Consider the following 20,340-nt stretch of genomic DNA (forward strand, 5'->3'; position numbering starts at 1 on the left):
CGATATATACCCTGAGACTCCGGTGATAGATACGTACTCAGGCCAGCTGCTGTCCAGCTGGTGTAAAGAACCATCCACACCCGCTGGGACTGAGTGGGGACCAACCCTTGGCCATGTTACTCTTCTGATTTGGGCGGGTTTTGCCCACTGTGTGTTCCTTAACCTTAGGGGTTCCAACTGCCAAAGCCACCAGAGCCCCCTTCTGTTGAGGTGGAGTACTACACCATTGCTGAATTTCAGTCGTGCATTTCTGATGGCATCAGCTTTCGAGGTGGACAGAAGGCAGAGGTAAGCCTCAGGCCATGAGGCCGAGGGTTTTACTCATCATGGTGGAAGACGTACTGCATTTCCCATTTTAGGCCTTGCTAGTAAGATTCCTGAAAGGCAGGCAGGAAAGGTACAGAAATGAGCCCCACAAAGATGAGCATCTGCCTGGCACTGGCCAGTGCCACGGCCTGGACTAGATCCAGCTCTCACGCTCCACCCTGAGCTCATAGGGCTTGTCTCACAGCAACATTTCCCAGAGCATGTGCAGGAGCTTGTGACGGGGGCCTTGAATCAAAGGGCTTCTGTGGTCAAATGAGCTTGCAGGACAGTGGATTAAACAAAATCCAACCTATTTGTTGTTTTAATTGCAGGGCTTCCCAGAGCCTAGGATACAAGAATGTCACTGGGAGTGTCATCTACAAGGGGTCTAGAACAGGCAGCATTGCCCATCCCACAAGCTTTCTCTCCCAGGAACACCTCGGGCCAGTATCCTGCAGTACCCACCATTGGGAAGTGTTGTTAGGAGGATGTGGACCAGGCAGGTAGACTGAGATACTGGGGACCTGGGCTCTGGCCAAGTCCACACCACATGACCCTTGGCCTTTGATGCAGTCACTTCTCCCATCTGCCACCCCCAACTTTAAGCATTTCTCTCTGCAAAATGGGGTGACAGATCCTGGGACGCTCCCCGCAGCCTGTCTTCCAGCATTCATGCCACTCTGTTTTGTGGCTGGGGCTTAGCATGGCATTCCCAGCAGCAGAGAAGAGCTGTAACTCAGTCAGTTCTCTCAGTGGCTTTGTGTAGTCATTGAGTTAACTCCATCTAATACAAGTGAACCTGTCAGATTCATCGGGAAGTCTCTGCCTCTAAAGCGGTGACATTTCCAGTGTGAATGTTTTAAATCACATGCCTGGAACTTGGAACTAAATTTCCAAGAAAAATCATTCTCTCGGTGCTGAGATTTCCAGGAATCTGTAAAGAGCACAATGTGGCAGAAATGTCAGGCTCAAGAGCCCCCTGTGCTTGAACTGTAAGTACGGGGCTGGGGCAGGAGGAAGGACAGAATGTAGGACCCAAAGAAGGAGAAAATCTTTCTCTTTTGGTGGGGGATGCAGAGAACTGGTCTCTTCTTACCTTTGCATTCTCCACCTTTCCCTCCGTCCTTGGCCCTCTTCCCAAGTTGCCAGTGTTTTCACACTACCCCAGGACCTTTTTCTCCAGGAGTGTCCCACCATCCCCAATTATCTGCCCTTTACGTTCCCCAGTCCAAATGGACCCTAGCACAACCAGCAGCCACACTTTTGGCCATTGGTTGATCTCCAAAGTTAAGGAAGAAGCTCCTTAAACCAGTTTATACTAACATGGAAATGACTGAAAGCCCCCTGCCCTTCCTACAGGAAACCATTCAACCCAAAGAAATCTCTTCAGCTAGTGGGATTTCAGTGGGATTCCAGTAAAATAGCCACAGGGGATGGACCCTGGGGAGAGGCTCTGCAGAGAGGCTCTGGCCTCGGGCCTGTACCTCCCAGGTCACTTCATCTGCATCTTCCCATTCTCTTCTGACCCTAGAGACCCTTTCAAGGACCTCCAAGGGAGGACCTAGCAACATCGAGGGTATGAGGAGGGAAGGGGCAGTAGAAAGGCAGTGTTTTCTTCATACGTGTCCTTAGTCTACTGGCAGGGTAGGGACTGGGAACAGTGCAGTTTATGGGGAGGAGGAGTGGGCCAGCTCAACCCGGCTGTTAACACAGACGTGGAGGACCAGGGAGGGAACTTGGCAAGCGGGAACCCACCAATCATGAGATGACAGAGACCTAGGTTTGAATTCTGGTGCATTATTTACTATGTTGGGTCTTGGGCCACTTACTCAGTGGCTCGGTTTATTATCTGTATAATGGAGATAATTTATCCCAGAGCCAAAGTATGATACTCCTACCTTGGGATGTCATAGGGTCCCAGATGCTCCCAAATCACTGGCTTGTCTGCACTCGTCCCCCAGGTCATTGATAAGAACTCAGGCGGCTGGTGGTACGTGCAGATCGGTGAGAAGGAGGGCTGGGCCCCCGCATCATACATCGATAAGCGCAAGAAGCCCAACCTGAGCCGCCGCACAAGCACGCTGACCCGGCCCAAGGTGCCCCCGCCAGCGCCCCCCAGCAAGCCCAAGGAGGCTGAGGAGGGCCCTACGGGGGCCAGTGAGAGCCAGGACTCCCCACGGAAGCTCAAGTATGAGGAGCCTGAGTATGACATCCCTGCATTCGGCTTTGACTCAGAGCCCGAGCTGAGCGAGGAGCCCGTGGAGGACAGAGCCTCAGGGGAGAGGCGGCCTGCCCAGCCCCACCGGCCCTCGCCGGCCTCTTCTCTGCAGCGGGCCCGCTTCAAAGTGGGCGAGTCTTCTGAGGACGTGGCCCTGGAAGAGGAGACCATCTATGAAAATGAGGGCTTCCGGCCATATGCAGAGGACACCCTGTCAGCCAGAGGCTCCTCCGGGGACAGCGACTCCCCAGGCAGCTCCTCGCTGTCCCTGGCCAGGAAAAACTCCCCCAAATCAGGCTCCCCCAAGTCATCATCACTCCTAAAGCTCAAGGCAGAGAAGAATGCCCAGGCAGAACTGGGGAAGAACCACTCCTCAGCCTCCTTTTCCTCATCCATCACCATCAACACCACTTGCTGCTCCTCCTCTTCCTCCTCCTCCTCTTCCTTGTCCAAAACCAGCGGTGACCTGAAGCCCCGCTCTGCTTCGGACGCAGGCATCCGCGGCACTCCCAAGGTCAGGGCAAAGAAGGATGCTGATGCGAATGCTGGGCTGACCTCCTGTGCCCGGGCCAAGCCATCGGTCCGGCCCAAGCCGTTCCTGAACCGAGCAGAGTCACAGAGCCAAGAGAAGATGGACATCAGCACTTTACGGCGCCAGCTGAGACCCACGGGCCAGCTCCGCGGAGGGCTCAAGGGCTCCAAGAGTGAGGATTCAGAGCTACCCCCGCAGACGGCCTCCGAGGCTCCCGGTGAGGGGTCTAGGCGAGGCTCATCTGACCTCATCACCCTCCCGGCCACCACTCCCCCGTGTCCCACCAAGAAGGAATGGGAAGGGCCAGCCACCTCATACATGACATGCAGTGCCTACCAGAAGGTCCAGGACTCAGAGATCAGCTTCCCCGCGGGCGTGGAGGTGCAGGTGCTAGAGAAGCAGGAGAGTGGGTGGTGGTACGTGAGGTTTGGGGAGCTGGAGGGCTGGGCTCCTTCCCACTATTTGGTGCTGGATGAGAACGAGCAACCTGACCCCTCTGGCAAAGAGCCGGACGCAGTGCCCGCCAAGGGCAGGCAGAACGAAGGCAAGTCAGACAGCCTGGAGAAGATCGAGAGGCGCGTCCAAGCGCTGAACACCGTCAACCAGAGCAAGAAGGCCACGCCCCCCATCCCCTCCAAACCTCCCGGGGGCTTCGGCAAGACCTCAGGCACTCCAGCAGTGAAGATGAGGAATGGGGTGCGGCAGGTGGCGGTTAGGCCCCAGTCGGTGTTTGTGTCCCCGCCACCCAAGGACAACAACCTGTCCTGCGCCCTGCGGAGGAATGAGTCACTCACGGCCACTGATGGCCTCCGAGGCGTCCGACGGAACTCCTCCTTTAGCACTGCTCGCTCCGCTGCTGCTGAGGCCAAGGGCCGCCTGGCCGAACGGGCCGCCAGCCAGGGTTCAGACTCACCCCTGCTGCCCGCCCAGCGCAACGGCATCCCCGTATCCCCCGTGCGCCCCAAGCCCATTGAGAAGTCTCAGTTCATCCACAATAACCTCAAAGACGTGTACGTCTCTATCGCGGACTACGAGGGGGATGAGGAGACAGCAGGCTTCCAGGAGGGAGTGTCCATGGAGGTTCTGGAGAGGAACCCTAATGGCTGGTGGTACTGCCAGATCCTGGATGGTGTGAAGCCCTTCAAAGGCTGGGTGCCTTCCAACTACCTTGAGAAAAAGAACTAGCAGAGGGCCTGGGTTCTTGCAGCCTCAGTGTGCCTCTCTGGCCGCCCACTGGATGAGCGGTGAGACGAACAAAAGGGAAAGGAAAAAACGGGAGGGGTGGGGGGTGGACAACATTCAACCCTGCAGAATGGGTGACCTCAAAGATGCCCCCCGTCCAAGCCATCCCACAGCTGGAAAGTAGGGGATGGGGGTGCCCACACTGAGTAAGTAAGGGAATGGACCAGGGAGTCCCAGGCCTGGACCCAGGGCCAAGAAAGCTGAGATCCCCTGTGCACCATGGGGACTTCACCAATGGATTACATGCCATTTGGGACAGGCTGTGTGGGAGACCCCAGTTGTGCCTTTGCTACAGATCTGGAAAAGACGTGGTCATGGGGGCCTCCAGTGTCTTGCCCCTGCTTGGCCCAGTTTTGGTTGCTGGCATCTTGCCACTCCAGGTAGCCCTGCTATTGTCCTAAGCTGTATTTGTGAACTGCGCTGGTTTCCCAGGCATTGCCACTGCACACCACAGGTGGGTACATTAGAAGCCACCACTGGCTTTGGGGCTTGGGGGTGTCTTGTGAGCTCAAGCCTCCTCCTGGGCCAGGCCACTGTCACTGTTAGTTGAAGAAAAAGCAGTTCCCAGGTGCCAGCAAGGACCATCTTCCATAGCTGTCACTGTCTTGGCCTTGAGAAGAGAGCCCGCTCTCTGCGGGGCACCCCATGGAGGACACAGTACCAGAGTTTACAGAGAGGGTGGGCAAAGCCACCAGTCTCTTCATAATCTGCACAGACTATTTTGGGTATTTCCGGGCGGGCAGTTCCTTTGCATGTTTCGGGAGAGGTTTGTTGATTTGGGGCTTATGTGTCAGGCCTTTGGTTTGCGTCTTATTTTAGGGGTTGTTTGGGGGCCTGGGTGGTCGGCCTCACACGGGAAGGGGATGGGTAGTGGATGGGGTTTCTGTTGTATCTTGTGGGCGGGTGATTTTGCTTTTGTTTTGGTTTCACATTCTTCCCCCTCCACAAGCCAAAGTTGTTTCATTTGGTTTCCACTGTGTGGACTGTGCTGGAGCTTGGTGCCTGCCAGAAAAATTGGGGGCTAGGCAAGCCCCAGGTTGCAGACATGATGAAGCAGAGAAACTGTTCTTCTGGTTCCTGCACAACCTCAGAGGGGCAAAAACCCTCCCCAGGAAGGAAGAGGGTGTTCAGGAGCCAGACTTTTGGAGAGAAGGCAGCTCCCAGTCTGCTGGGTGACCACCATTCTGCATGTGTTCCCCAGCTGGGCAGGGCTGGAAGCCTTACGTATGAAGTGTGGAGAAGCAGCCATTGCCCCCACTATGGGCAGAGGGGACCCGGCTGGCCCCTTGGGTCAGACTGGAGCCAGCACTGCCAGCCACCCGCTCTGGCCTGCTGGCAATGCCACAGGTGCCCAAGAAGATGGAGGATCCCTGTGCCAGGAGCCAACCTGGTCTTCCCAAGGGGCAATGCCCCAGTGAAGACAGAAGTAAGAGAATAAAGTTCCCTGCAGGTCCTCTGTCACCTTTGGGTTGTTTTTTTCAATTGTTGACATTTCAGCGGGGACCCTCCAGAAGCCTAGCCGGCTTCCCCCAAGGACTACCCCTTCGCTGGGAGTGGATTTCCACACGTGCCTTTGATTTTGGACAGATCGGGCCTCACAGCCACCGATTCAGCTGCCAGGGTCCCTGGACTGGGGGTTCGTGTTTTCTATAGAGGCGGAAAGGCCCTCCCTCACCCTACCCCCCACCCAGGCAGGGCAGCATGGGACCCAGCGTCTCAGTGCCTTCAAAACCCACCCCCACCCCTACCCTACCACACCCCATCCCAGAGGCCTTGCCTAGGCAACCCCAAGCCCCTGTCCTTCGCCATACACTGATACCTGGCAGCTAGAGCAAATGGCTCGTGTTCTTTGTTGAAGGCCTGTGGTGAGATTGTTTTGTTTCCTTTTGTTTTGTGAGTTTGTTTAAAATTGAAATTAGTTATTTTCTTCTGCTGGACAGTATTATATAGAGCAGGATGTTGAGTTAATCTGCTAGATTGCAGTACTAATGGTAGTGTTTAGTGTCTTCATATTAATATTATTTGTACTTATTTGAACAATAATGATAAAGAAGTGGTTCATTATTTTTTAATTAATGCACTTTAAATAAGGTAGAATGGAAAAAACCCAGAGAGCAAAGTGCATGACTTAAAGATGCAGTATATACTTTTCTCATTTTTAAACAGCACATATTTATTAAGAGAAAAAATAATTTATGACTATTTAAAATAAAATTTAAAAGTAGAGTGACTGTCAGGTAAAGAACCTTCAATGTAGCTATCTTCCAGGGGGAGGGCCCTGCAGCCTCGCTCCTCAGATGTCTGCACTGAGCCAGTTCAGTCACTAGTGCGCCAGCCAGGCCAGGAGGGAGTGCAGAGCGTGTCTGCCAAGCACAGAGCATCTCAGTTGGACTGGACCACAGTGCTCCCCAGAGCCTGCCTTTCCTGCCCTTCCCCACCACCTGCACTGCCCCCCACATCCTCCCAGCTCCCCAAGGATCTCCTCTCCTTGATCCCCAGTGCTGTAAGTGATAGTCATTAAAAGGCAGAACTGAAAGAGACCTCAGAGGTCACTCTCCCATCCCTTCCTGTTACTGCGGCCCAAGGACAGGAAATGACTTTTCCAAAATCCCACAGCTAGTGAATAGCAGATCTCCCCACTACATTAATTCCGTGCTCCTCTTCACCGCCATTATAGTTTATTGTGTGGTCATGTTTACATTGTGACATCCAGCCCCAAGGATGGCTGGGAGTTGCTCAGGCATCCAGGAAAAGTGGGGAATGCTGCCACCTGGTGACAGCATGTAGATTTGGGCAGTGAACAGGGATTGCCGTGCCCCAGTCTTCGCACCTCGCCCCCTCACCCCCTAACTCACAGCATAAACGCTGCAAACCCAAAGAGAATATTAATACTTGAAGCAAGAAGGGTGCATGCCAGTCCTTCTCAGACATGGCCAGGGGATACCAGGCCTTGTGCCCCTGGACTCCTAGCCCTAGCCAGGGCAAGAGGGCCTTTCCCTAGAGCTACTGAGCTGCTTTGTGATGCTGAAGGATACTGCCGGCAGCAGGCAGAGGAGGGAGGGGGCCTAGGGCTCTGACCCATCTGGAGGAAAACCAGATCGGACTAAAAAAGGAAAAAGAAAAACAAAATCTCCGCAGTGTCCAAACCTAGTTTCCCATGACTTGCGATTGAAAATGTGAAATGACACTGTATTGCTGTATACTGCAACTTTAACCATAATGAGCCCTTCTGAGGTCATTATTGAGGTTCATATAATGCCCGAAGATGCAGCATTTGGTGCTTTGTTTTCCTTTCCATTTCAAGACCTTTTCCTTGTATTTCAGGGGGAAAAAAAGTCATCTCCCCCCACCTCATCCCTCTTTGTGACAGCAGGCCTGGCTGTGTTGCCTCTCTCCTCCTCACTGTTCTTACCAGGCCATGGGACTTTGGGGGCAGTGAGAGAGAGCTGGAAAGGGGCAACCCTGAGTAGCAGGTGTGCTCCACACCCTATGGGTTCCCCTGCATCCAGTGGCTGTAGACCGGCTGTCTTGCCAGGCCTCAGCCCCGTCTACCCCCAGCCTGGCCCCAAAGGTTTCTCTTTCTTCCTCCTTGATTTTCCATCTTGACGAAGGCATTATATAGAATCATTGTAATCACTTTCAGATGTTAGAGCAGCATATTTTACAGGCATTTATATCCATTGCTTTCCTCAGCAAGGCATGTTACTACTTTTATCATCTAAGGAAAAAAGACAAGGGAATTTCAGTCAGGCATTATTTTCCTATTACTAGTGTTTGCAGAATAGGTATAGGACTATTTAAGTTTAGACCTTGGTTTGGTAGTTTTGTTTTAAGGGGAAAAGAAAAAAATAACCCCTATTTTCCTGTTATTGTATTTAACTAATATATTATTTCTTTAAGGTTACTCACTTCCCCTACCCCCTCCAAATACCTTGCATTCTCAATCAAAAATGGAAACAATCTGAGAGACAGGAAGAGTGCAATATTACCAAGATGGATGCCAGGGCTCACTGGGGACAATGGAGGGAATACCAGTGGTGTTCAGGCAGCGAGAGGCAGGGAGCGGGCTGCTGAAGGAATCCTAGCTGTGGAACAGGTGGGTGGGTTGGTGGAGTTTGATCTTGTAGTATTCTCCTCTCCCCCTTCCTTGGGAAGATGATAGGGGTCCCTGCCAGATCCACCCAGCAGAAAGGGATTCAGGCATGGGGCCCTTGACCTCTGGGGCCCCAGTCCCTGGAGCAGAGTCAGGCCCTCAGGAACTGTTCCTTGTTTTGATTTCTGTTGTGGTGCAGCCAGCTGCTCAGACCTGGCCTAAAAATGACTCCCAGCAGCCCGCTCCCACCCCAGTGTCCTGATGTTTGGGCTGTGATCCTTCTGGTGTATGTTTGAATCTTTCTAAAACTGGGTGCCCTCAGTTCAGTTTCTAGGCAGGAAGCCTAGAAGTCACCAAATCTTGGGGGGAATGTGAGAAACTTGACCGTGCACACCCTAGTGAGACACCAATGGGCAGCCTGAGCTGTCCTTTCATCTCAGCGACTTCAGCCTGAGGAGTGAGCCCTGCCTGTGCTCCGCACCCAGACAGTCCGTACAAATTCTGCTCCAGGAAGAGTCGGGGGTCTATTCAAGTTTCTCTGCAGACAGAACTTCCCACAACAAGTACCAATCTGGCCTCCTTCCTCAGCACCGGTAGAGAAAGCAGCAGAATGGGAAGTTTCCTCTGGGTTTGAGCCTCAGAGCTCTGCCCCTCAAGGTGACAGGGACGTCCCTGTGGCTTGTTCCCTCCACCTCCAGTACTGTATGCTTGCTGCTCCAACCCCCATTTTGTGAATTTCTGCACAGACACGGATCTCTGTGCCCCGGAGTGGGACTGTGCCCTGTGTGGGACTCTCCCTTGGCTTATATCCATCTAGATATTCAGTCTTTGAGAATCTCAATGCAGAGCTCTCTGGGAAGAGAACTGTCCACATTGCTAAATAATTAAGATTCCCTCACTTTTTTGAGGGCCATGTGTTGAGAGTGTGTGCGTGCGTGTGTGGTGTACGAGTGCATGTGTGTGTACGCAAGTGTTGGTAACATCCCACTTGAACTAAATAACATGGGGTTAGAGAAAAAAAAAACCAGGCAAAGCTGTCTCCATTGAACAAGTCCTTGGCAATGGGCAGGTCCCAAGGGACTCACAGCTTCTGGCAGCAAGTGTGTGTGTCATTCACACACATCATTTTGGCTGGAGAGTGCAATGTGTCTTTTTTTTTCTTTTTGTAATTATTTTATTAAATATTTAGTTGGAAATTTCACACTGGCATTAACAGGTCTAGCATAAGCGGCCTAGGCAGTCATCCCAGGCTCCAAAATGAAGATGTGCAAAAGAGATGCCACTGGGTATAGAAACACTGGGTTGGTTCAGTTAGGCCACCCCCTACAGATGTGTCATCGAGCAGGCTGACTCCCACCTTTCAGTCATGCCATGGGTATGAGAAGCCCCTTATAAATAAAAGCTTCCAGTCCCTTCATCCTTGTTTCAGAGGGTGGGTCAGGTGGTCAGGGTGAGAACTTGCTCTTGGTGCACCCAACAAGACCTGCAGGTGCATGTAAGTGTAGTCCCAACTGCAGGGCCAGACTGAACACTTCTGGGAAGTATGGAGGGCTCTGCTAGACCTTCATGAGTTTCTGGCTAAATCATGATCCCTGTTTGGTGCAGTCTCATGTCTGTGTGGTTCCCAAGGTGCATGATCAGAGCCAGTGAGAAGACAGGAGTGTGACCCACAGCTTTGGGGAAAACAGCCCCACTGTTAACTTCTCTCCTGCAAACCTGGGTCCCCAGGCCATAAGGTGGGCACACTGGTGCTTACAGACTGGGTGGAGGGCTCTACCTTCCAAGGCCTTGATCCCAGCCTGTCTATAAGGTTGGGATTAGCACGCAATCCCCCTTCCCCAATCCTGTCTTTTTAAAATCTCAAGTTTGCAATTAACCTTGACAATCAACACCCTCTCCTACTGCAGTCCTAGAACTCAGTGGCTTTAGAGAATGGGGTCCCCTGCACTGAAGGTCCCTGCCTTGCTCCCAGTTCCATCCTGGCCAATAAGCTAAACCTCAAAAGGTGAAAGAGAAAAAGGGAAGGAGGGAGGAAGAATTATTTAGAGCAAAAGGAAGGCTCGAGCACGTTAGAGGCAAGTGAGAGGCACGTTGATAAGAAGAGCATGTGCATGTTTAGGGTAGCTGGGGCCTACTGCCCTTCACTAGGAAAGGCGGCTTCCACAAGAGGATGTCTTCTAGAAAGAAAAGTTGTGTGAAGGCTGAAAGGGGTCTGGAGTTTTGTCTTTGTTGATTAGAAAGAAGGAAGAAGTCAGTTCTGAGTGTTTCAGGAAGAAAAGAGCAGGTAGAAACGGAATTTAGTGATTCAACACCCAAGGGTCCAGCCACAGCAGGTTGGAAAATCCTCTAAATTTGGCCACAGAAGCTGGCTAGAAAAAAAACTGCCACTCATTGGGCCACATGCTGGGTCCCCATCGGTTCTCAATGAATGGTCACTGATTTACTTAGCAGAGAGGGGAAGTCACCAGCCACAAACCAATCTTTGAGTTTGCAGGCCCTGATTCCAGAATATATGCATCCAGCTCCCGGTTTCTCAGCTGGTTTTGCCCACTTCCCTTTGACTGTCCAATCCAAAGCTAGCCTCTCAAGTTGTATAGCTCAAAGACCAGTGACCACAATGGGTCATACAGTAGGGACCCACCTCCACAAATTAGAACCCGGGTTCAGACTCCATTGGGCACATCTGGGAGGAAGGCAACCTCCTTTGTCATCCTGTTGGTACCAGTCATTCTCAAGTATCTCTGACACCTGTGGTGGTTCAGTTTGCTGAGCCTGCCACCTGGTATGAATTAGACTGGGTACGATGAACATTCATCCATGGATATACCCTGCCATTTTGCAGTGCCTTATGACCAAGGCACACTCCCCATATGAGTTTACTGCAGAGAGAACAGCAAAACAGCCACCCTTCTTGAATTTACAACTCATTATCTGCAACAGGTTTTCTTTAAATCCAGGACACAGGATGGGAAATGGGTTTCCCAGCAGGTACTCAGAGGTCTGCAGGAAGTGACTCCGGGGCAAGGCAGACTTCAGTAATCCCTGAAGTGTGAGCATATGGATTGCATGGCTGGGTGGGGACTGGTGGACATCTCTGGAACTCCAGAACCTTGGAGAATTCCTCATGGAATTCCCCTCCCAGCTCTTAGTGGGCTCTGTGGGGTCAGGAGGAGCCCTTCTTCCAGGTTTTCCTTCTTTCCTCCTCAGCAGAGAAACTGGAGAAAGGACATTAAACTCAGTGCAGTCAATTTGAGTGCTGAAATATTTCCAGAATCAATGGTGGTGCTAAACTATCTCCATGTTTCTAACATTTTTAATAGTGGAGTTGGTTTGTTTTAATCTCATCACAAAATGCAGTGCTCTTGGGGAAGGGACCAGCCCCTTGGCCTGCCACTTTCCAGGTGTCCCTTATCACTTTGACAGGACTCTTTGGTCTGCAGAAAATGCTCTGTCTTGGCATGCTTCTAGACTAAGATTTGGGTTTTGTTTTGTATTTTGTTTATGTTTACATGCATCTTATATTTCCCTGAAAACTAAATAAAGTTTTGGGCCTTTTTAACCAAACAGAATCACCTCTTAATTCTCCCTGTCACCAAAAAAAAAAACCCCATCCAGCTGAATAGCAAATGTCCCATTATCTCAAATTGCAAGGTGGACTCCAGGATCCCAGGGCCCTCTGAAAGAAAGGACACTGGAGGGTGGGGGCAGGCAGGTAGGTAAGCTCTCGCTTTTTTTTCTTTTTTTTTTAACAGGGTCTCACGCTGTCACCCAGGCTGGAGTGCAGTAGCATGATCATAGGTCACTGAAACCTCAACCTCCCAGACTCAAGCAATCCTCCCACCTCAGCCTCTTCCTGAGTAGTTGGGACTACAGGCACACCACCATGCCCAGATGATTTTTTCTATTATTTGTAGAGACAGGTTCTTGCTATGTTGCCAGGGCTGGTCTCAAGCTCCTGGGCTCGAGCAGTCCTCCTGCCTCAGCCTCCCAAAGTGCTGGGATTACAGACATGAGCCAGCTCTCACTCTTGCTGAGAATCACGGTCAAGCTCCTCCAGCTTCTTCCCCATTTTGGGAGGCTTTCTGGGCAGTGGCCAAGGCTTTGAAAGATGCAGATCTTGGGGCCAAGGACCCACATCCAGCAGGCCTAGCTGCCCCTTAGCATGGCCCCGACGCTCTCCTGCTTTTGCTGGACCCCAGTAAGCAGGACCGGGTAGCCCTGATGGTAGGAACAGGCCATGGCTGTGCAAGACCATGCAGAGGCTGGGTAGCCTGAGCATCCTCCCAGGGACAGGATGGGCAGGCAGGTATCCCACACGCCTCTGAGCCCTGGCGCTGCCAAACGAGCTCAATTCCAACACTGTGCCTGGACCTTGGGGCCAGTCTGGCTGCCTCCTCCCCACCACCCCTCTCCCCTCAGCCTTCCCCACCACTCGGCTCACTCGGCGCACCTAGAACACTTCTTTAAAGGACTCTATCCAGAGGCCTCCCTTTTCTCCTCAGTGGCACCACCCATTTGGTATAGGCCTCTGCACCCACCAGTGGGAACACAGCTGAGCTCCCTCCAGATGTGGGGGTCTGAGCCTGGGGAGAGGGGGGGAAGCCTTGTTCCTGGGGAGCTCAGAGCACAGCCCCTGATGACCTGAGTCGACCACTTGTCATCCTCCCATTAGCCCCTAGGTGGCACTGCGCACCCCCCACAAGCAGCAGATTTGAGCCCTGCTCAACCTTAGCGGAAAGCCAAGCTTCCTCGTGGAATCCCAGGGCACCTTCCCCACCACACCCTGCTCCTCACAGATGCAGTGGCCTCTCCCAATTTACAAGGCTCACCTGGCATTCTAGCCCCAAGTCACGCTCCAGCCCGTGACTCCAGGGAGTCTTCCCTGATTGTCCCAGCCCACCTTGAAGCCTCAGAGGCCTGCAATTACCCCTGAGGGAAGGGCCACCCCTCCTGATGACTCCCCTAGTACCCAGGACACCAGCCCTCCCACACCCCAGCCTGCCCCGACATGTGCACGCACACACTGGCCCTCCTTCCCCAGTGCTCCGTGCACAGCACAGCCCTCAGGCTGGTACGAAATCACCTTTATTCACAATCACAGCGACCCGAGTGCACAAGGGAAGCAGCAGCTACCCCTGCACTGACAGAGGTAATGAGATGATGGCTTCCTCTCCCCAACCCTCAGCCTCTGGGATCCCTGGCTGGGGGGCCTGCTAGCTAGCCCCCGCTCCCTCCCACAAAAGGGGTCTCCCATGGTCAGTGACTGGGTAGTGGAGACCCATAGTGGGACAGTGACTTCCACAAAGGCCCAGCCTGAGGTCCTGGCACACCACCCCATGGCAGCCCTCACGGAAGAACTCCCGACAGTCACACAGAAAGCCTGCCCCTCTCTCCCCAAACAACCATTTTACAGAAGTAGAAGCTGGGGCTCCAGGGGGCTACAACTCAGCCAGGGCCACACAGCTGGTTAGTGGCCAGGACTAAAACCCATGCCCTGCCTGCCACACAGAGGAGCAGTCTCTGATGGATGCAAAAAAACAAAAACAAAAAGCCATCTGAGGGGGCAGAGGGCTGGGAGGCTGGGAGAGCCCACGCCAGGGCAGGCAGGGCTGAGAGGACCAACCTCAGCAGGTGGAGCACTCCCTCCCCAGAACTTAGAATGAGAACCTGGAGGTGTGAGAGGCAGACCCTGCCTCCTCATCTTCCCTACAAACAGGCTCCCTGCCCTGCCATCACAAGGTCCCCCTGTCCTATTCCTGGCCCACACTGGGAACACTAGCCCTCCTGAAGTCTGACGTCCTTATGGACGGGGGACCTCCTGGGCCACCTGACATACCTGAGTCAACCATGATAACCCAGCTCTGGCCCAGGAGGAAGGGTGCTCTATGGCTCTGGGTGACCACCAGCCCCATGGCACTAAGGAGGATCGGTTTGCCTCTCTGTAAAATGGACACTGTTTGCCAAAAGGCCTCCCAACTTGGCCCCTCCTTATGGAGTTCCAATTCATGATTGGCAGGGATGGGTATGAGCTTTGTGGCTGGAGTCGGAGGAAGATACTGAGTGATGACTGCCTCAGTCGTACCCTTTCCCAGGTACCCCATACACAAGGGCAGTATTTCTAGGGGCCCAGAGGATGGGAACTCACCTACAAACAAACAAACAAACAAACAAACAAACAAAAACCCAAACCACAAACCAAATAAATTAATTAAAATGAGGAAAAGGGCTGGTCTTGGCCCAGGGAACGCACACCTCCCCACCCGGGGCCCTGGCCCATCCCAGGCCTGCCGCAGGCTCTATCAGCCCAGGCCCTGGACAGCACAAGATGTGGGGAAAAGGTCTGAGAGGGTAGCTGCAAACCTGTTGTCAGGGACCGTGGCAGAAGACCAACCCTTTTCCCCAGCCCATACCGAAGGGCTACCCCTGGGCAGCGGCATCCAGCGAGATGATTGGGGCAGGAAGGCTACAGCCAGGACAGGGTCCTCCCCTTCTCAGCCAGGGGTCCAGAACCTGGAGCCCTCTGCAGCTTGTCCATGTGCCCATCGGGTAGTGGGAGAGAGACATGGCATGAGGCTGCAGCCTGCCCAGGACAGGAGGCACCCACCAGCCTCTCACCCCCAGCTGCCATGCCCATTGGGCAGGGAATGAGGAAAGAGAAAGTAGGCCTAGGTCAGAGAGGGAGACAGCAGCTCAGGAGCGGCCTGCCCAGGGCGGTTGTTGAGCAGGCTGTACACTCCTCAAGGGCAGTTGGCTGAGGGGGCAAATGAGCCTAAAATCCAGTCCACACTGCACTAGCCAGGCCACATGCCCTGGCTCAGGGCTGCAGTTGCCCAGAGGAAGGTACAAGTCTTCTAATTCTCACAAAGGTGCCATATGGACTACAGACACCTCCTAGAAACCTGCCCCAGATGGGGAAAGATTAGGGCAGGCTGAGATCACAATTTAGCCCTCAGCATGCAGAGAAGAGCTGGGTGCAGAGAAGGGAGAGACAGGGAGAGGCCGGCCTCCTCTCCTCCCCTCCCTCTGCCTGGCGATTTGCCTCTGCCCCCTCCCTGCCTGATACCCCCCTCTCCCCAAACCTTCAAGGGCCTCAGTTTCCCATGTTTAATGGAGGAGGAAAAGTTTCCAAAATGAGGAAGAGAAGGGGCCCCACTGGCTTGTTCCTCAGCTGGGGCTGGGCTGAAGGCCGAGGAGATGGGTGTGCAGGGTGGGCCACCGCAACGGGCTAGGAGCTGCGGTAAGTCTTGATGATGTCCTTGATGGGGCGGCGGCAGATGGGGCAGCAGGCGTGCAGAGCCTTCTTGAGGCGTAGGCCACAGGCGTAGCAGAGGCACATGTGGCCACATGTGTAGATGACCGTGTCCACCGCGTGTTCATAGCAAATGGTGCACTCATCGCTCCACTGGCCCAGACCTGGGGTCACTGGCGACTCAGGCAGGCTCACTGGTGAGTTGGGGGCTGTCCCTGAGGACAAGGGGGCACCAGTCAGGAGGAGACATGGCCCAACCTGACACTGGATTCATGGGAAGAGAGCTCCCCGGCCTCTTGTGCCCCCCTCCATTTATCAGGATCTGCCTGTTCACCCTGAACCCAACTTCCAGGGCACAAGGGAAGAGGCTGAGCTCTGAGCAGCCCCACTTCTGACCCACTCCACCCCCAGATGAGGGGAGTGGCTAGGAGGCAGTGAGAGAAAATACGGCAAGATGGAGAAAGGAAAGAGTCCTGAATTGTTTAAGGTAGGTCTCTCCTAAGCTACCCTTTGGCACTGCCGAGCTAGGGGACAGAAGGGGATGACCCCAGAAATCACCCCGCAACAAAGGTTCACTGAACCCAGCTCCAGTTCCTCTCCACTCCCAGACCAGACACAAAGGCCGCATCCTTGCCACAGTCCCACACAGTCACCATGGAACAGAGGAGCCAGCCTACTTACCGCCAGCAGAGCTACCCAGAGGGCCAGAGCTGCACGTGCTGAGCAAGGGGTCAGAGAGGCGGCTGCCCAGGGCACTGGGCGAGGTTGGCGTGGAGGCAGGGGAGCAGGGGAGTGATGGGATACCACGCTCAGCCAGGATGGTGGAGCCTGTGAAAGGGGAGGGAGGGAAGGACACGCTAGCTGCCTGTCCAGGCCAAACTGGAGAAAGCTCTGTCTCTCACAGTGGGTTCCCAGGCTTGACCACACAGACCAGCCACAGGGCCGAGAGCGGGATTTTGCAGGCTGGTGCAGGGGATCATTTGATATTACTGCCGTGGGATGTAGCTAATCAGCTAAAGACTTTGACCCCAGTCAGCATCCAGCCTGGCCTCTGTTCTCACCTATGAACTGGAGGGCCATATCCTGCTTGCTTCTTGCTAAAACAGCAGCTCCAAACTAGGCCCCTGCCTGGCACCTACCTCCACTCCTCCCCACGTATGCTTTCTGCAAAGCTTCCTGGGCCGGAGCATGTACGTTACCATCTCCCCTGCCCCGCAACCTCACCCTCCTATTCAGAGCCCTGCACTCCTCACCACTGTCCCCAGATATCACCCACCTTTTCTGCATGGCACCTCTGAAATGCCTTTGCCTTCACCCTTTCCCACCTTGTTCTGATCGTAGATTCTCTCCTCCTCTCCTTCCTCCTTCCATCACTCACTTCCTCTCCTTTTTTATATATATATATTTTTTCAGACGTAGTCTCGCTCTGTCACCAGGCTGGAGTGCGGTGGCATGACCTCGGCTCACTGCAATCTCCACCTCCCAGGTTCAAGGGATTCTCCTGCCTCAGCCTCCTGAATAGTTGGGATCACAGGCACATGCCAACATACCCAGCTAATTTTTTTGTATTTTTAGTAGAGACAGGGTTTCACCATGTTGGCCAAGATGGTCTCGATCTCCTCACCTCATGATCTGCCTGCCTCAGCTCCCAAAGTGCTGGGATTGCAGGCGTGAGTCACCACGCCTGGCCTTCCTCTCCTTTTTAACAATCCATGCCTATCTCTTTCCCTCCTTCCTTCTTTCTTCCCTTCAACATATCCTTACCGAGGACCTACCAGGCACCAGGCCCTGTGCAGACAGAAAGCTGGAAACAGCCCCTGCCTTCAAAGAGCTGGCTGTCCAGGAAGCCTCTGGGGGCTGTCCTCAAACTCCTTCCTCCGGGCCACCCTGACTACCCCCAGACCACATTACTCCCTCAAGTACACACACACACACGCACTACAGACATATTACTATACAACCACAAAGGCTGGGGTATTATTTGTTCTGTGCGCAGGACTCCAGTTTTGTTTCTCCAGTAAAACCATGAGCTTTCTTTTTTTTTTTTTTTTTTGAGAGGGAGTCTTACTCTGTCACCCAGGCTGGAGTGCAGTGGCGCCATCTCGGCTCACTGCAAGCTCCACCTCCTGGGTTCACACCATTCTCCTACCTCAGCCTCCTGAGTAACTGGGATTACAGGTGCCCGCCACCACGCCTGGCTAATTTTTTTTTTTTTTTGTATTTTTAGTAGAGATGGGGTTTCACCATGTTAGCCAGGGTGGTCTCAATCTCCTGATCTCATGATCTGCCCACCCTGGCCTCCCAAAGTGCTAAGATTACAGGTGTGAGCCACCGCGCCCAGCCCATGAGCTTTCTTAGAACAGGAAATCTTATTCACCTGTGACTCTCCCATATATCGTAACATAATGCCCTGCACACACCTAAGTGCCCAAAGAGATCTTTTTTATCTGTAGTTATTCTAATTCATTTAGTGATATTATTATTTCTAAGGATATTCAATAGATGCCCACAGGGTTTCTCTTACTGTGTTGATATTTTTCCAAGTTAATTATCATCTCCTTCTTTCAGGAATTCACAACTCCTATTTACTTTTCTTGCCTTGTTGCATTGGCCAGCATTTTTAGAACATCTGTAAGCCATCTCTATTATATTCCTGACTTTCATGAGAATATTTCTAAAGTTTCACCAGTAAGCATGGAACTGGCTGTATGTTTTGTGATACACATGAGTGAAGGAAATAACCTTCTATTCTTAGTTTACTTAGGCTAGCCACAAAGCCAAGCATTCCTCTGTAAGGTTAATAATGACCCTTCATACATTGCCACTGGTTAGTTATTCCTTTGAAGTCAGTCAGGATCTTCCAACACCAATTTGCTGGTTGAGATGCCCAATTTTCCAAACAGATTAGGAGCACTCTGTTGAATGTCTATTGAATTCCGGGTGGTTCTTCTTCAACATCCACCCTGGCCTATCTCCCTCTTGAAAGAGAGAAATCTGGATTTCTTTTTAAGCCTCCCCTTTGCTCCAGTCTAGTAAACCTCTTTGGGCAACAGAAGCCTTACTGGAAAGCTGCTTAGCTATTATTAGATGGTGCTAAGGGAAGAAAGTACCTTACTCTTATGTAATTTCCTTGCCCTGAGGAATAGTATATCCTGGTCAGTGAAATCAGCTTGACTATTTTTTTTTTTTTTTTTTTTTTTTTTTTTTTTTTCCCACCCTTTTTTTTTTTTTTTTTTTTTTTTTTTTTGCATCCCAGCCTAATTTCTTTTTATTCCATCTTGAATTCTCACCCAAGCCTGACTCATCTGCCTGCTTGCTTGCTTTCTTTGTTTCTCTTTCTCTCTCTCTCTCTCTTTTCTTGAAACGGAATCGCACTGTTGCCCAAGCTGGAATGCAGTGGCACCATCTCAGCTCACTGCAGCCTCCACCTCCCAGGTTCAAGCGATTCTCCTGCCTCAGCCTCCCAAGTAGCTGGGCTTACAGGCATGCATCACCACCACCACACCCAGCTAAATTTTTTTGTATTTTAGTAGAAATAGGGATTTGCCATGTTGGCCAGGATGGTCTTGAACTGCTGGCCTCAAGCAATTCATCCACCTTGGCCTCTCAAAAGTGCTGGGATTACAGATGTGAGCCACCGCGCCTGGCCTTTTCATTCCCTTTTTATTTATGTTTCACTCCATCTTCATTTGGTCTCCTTCCAGAGTTGGAAGTCCCCAATGGTTTTTATATGACTTTGCATGCTCTCACAAACCAACAGCATTACATACATTAACATATGTGTATTCATTTATTCACATGTGCCTGTACACAGTATGCCAATCTCATAGAGTAACTACCACATGCTCACTCATCTACACACATTATCTTACCTATCAAGCCTCCTGGGCTAAGGTCTCGGCTAGGGGCTGTGAGGCCCAGGGGTCTCCAAACTTGGGTAAGCATACTTGCTCAAGAAAAACAATTCAGATGTCCAGAACCTGTCCAAGGTCTACAGAATTAAAATCTCTGGAGGTGGGGTCCAAGAATCTGCACTTTAATAGGTCCTCCAGGTGAGTCTAATGAAACCAGCTCAGTATCACAGAGCTGGTTCAAAGACCAGCACTCGGAAAGCATGAATACCTGCTCACTCTGGGGTACAGAGGTACCAGGAGACACTTTGTGAAAAGATTTCTGGTCAAATTAGTATGTAAAAACTGTACACCAAAACCACCATCACCGTCTCCTTAATCAAACTTCATATTAAAGGCTCTGAGAAGTCTTGCAATAAAGAATCTTCCTCCCTTCTTTTCTTAACTCAATACACATCCCCCAGGCCTTTCAAACCCTGTGCCCCCCAGAAAAGGCAGGTCCAGAACTCTGCTGCCCCACTTCCCCCAAGGCTGCCTACGCGTGTATTCCCCAGAGTCCCCCAATCAGACACCACCCTGCACCACCTGACTACTGACATTCCAACCTCTTTTTCTCATTTGGACTCACAAACTTCCTGAAAGGTGAGGACCTTTATTTCCATTTTGGAGAAATGGTAACCAAGACTCAAAGAGTTAACTGCTGGGAGAAACCTTTTTTCCTCTTTTTTTTTTTTTTTTTTTTTTTTTTGAGACGGAGTCTCGCTCTGTCGCCCAGGCTGGAGTGCAATGGCCCGATCTCGGCTCACTGAAAGCTCCGCCTCCTGGGCTCACGCCATTCTCCTGCCTCAG

General features: G+C 52.2%; 2 protein-coding genes across 6 annotated transcripts in view; one reads left to right on the forward strand and one right to left on the reverse strand.

Moving 5' to 3' along the window:
• The window catches only part of SH3PXD2A (SH3 and PX domains 2A), a 72,167-nt gene extending 60,215 nt beyond the window's left edge, over positions 1 to 11,952 (forward strand). For all 3 annotated transcript variants that reach the window (XM_017851738.1, XM_017851736.1, XM_017851737.1), the window contains 2 exons: positions 169 to 288; positions 2,268 to 11,952. In XM_017851738.1, the coding sequence (XP_017707227.1) occupies positions 169 to 288; positions 2,268 to 4,241 (2,094 nt within the window). In that variant the 3' untranslated portion in view covers positions 4,242 to 11,952. The remainder of the gene's footprint in view (positions 1 to 168; positions 289 to 2,267) is intronic.
• NEURL1 (neuralized E3 ubiquitin protein ligase 1) overlaps positions 1 to 20,340 on the reverse strand; it is a 158,756-nt gene that overhangs the window by 46,097 nt on the left and 92,319 nt on the right. For 2 of the 3 annotated variants that reach the window (XM_017851739.1, XM_017851740.1), the window contains exons 5-6: positions 16,322 to 16,468; positions 13,459 to 15,855 (exon numbers count right to left, since the gene is read on the reverse strand). The exons of the other annotated variant lie outside the window; for it this stretch is intronic. In XM_017851739.1, the coding sequence (XP_017707228.1) occupies positions 15,617 to 15,855; positions 16,322 to 16,468 (386 nt within the window). In that variant the 3' untranslated portion in view covers positions 13,459 to 15,616. Of the gene's footprint in view, positions 1 to 13,458; positions 15,856 to 16,321; positions 16,469 to 20,340 lie in introns of those variants that run through there. 3 annotated transcript variants of the gene reach the window in all.

The sequence above is a fragment of the Rhinopithecus bieti genome, unplaced genomic scaffold (assembly GCF_001698545.2).
Source record: "Rhinopithecus bieti isolate Rb0 unplaced genomic scaffold, ASM169854v2 scaffold_31787, whole genome shotgun sequence".
Taxonomy (NCBI): Eukaryota; Metazoa; Chordata; class Mammalia; order Primates; family Cercopithecidae; genus Rhinopithecus; species Rhinopithecus bieti.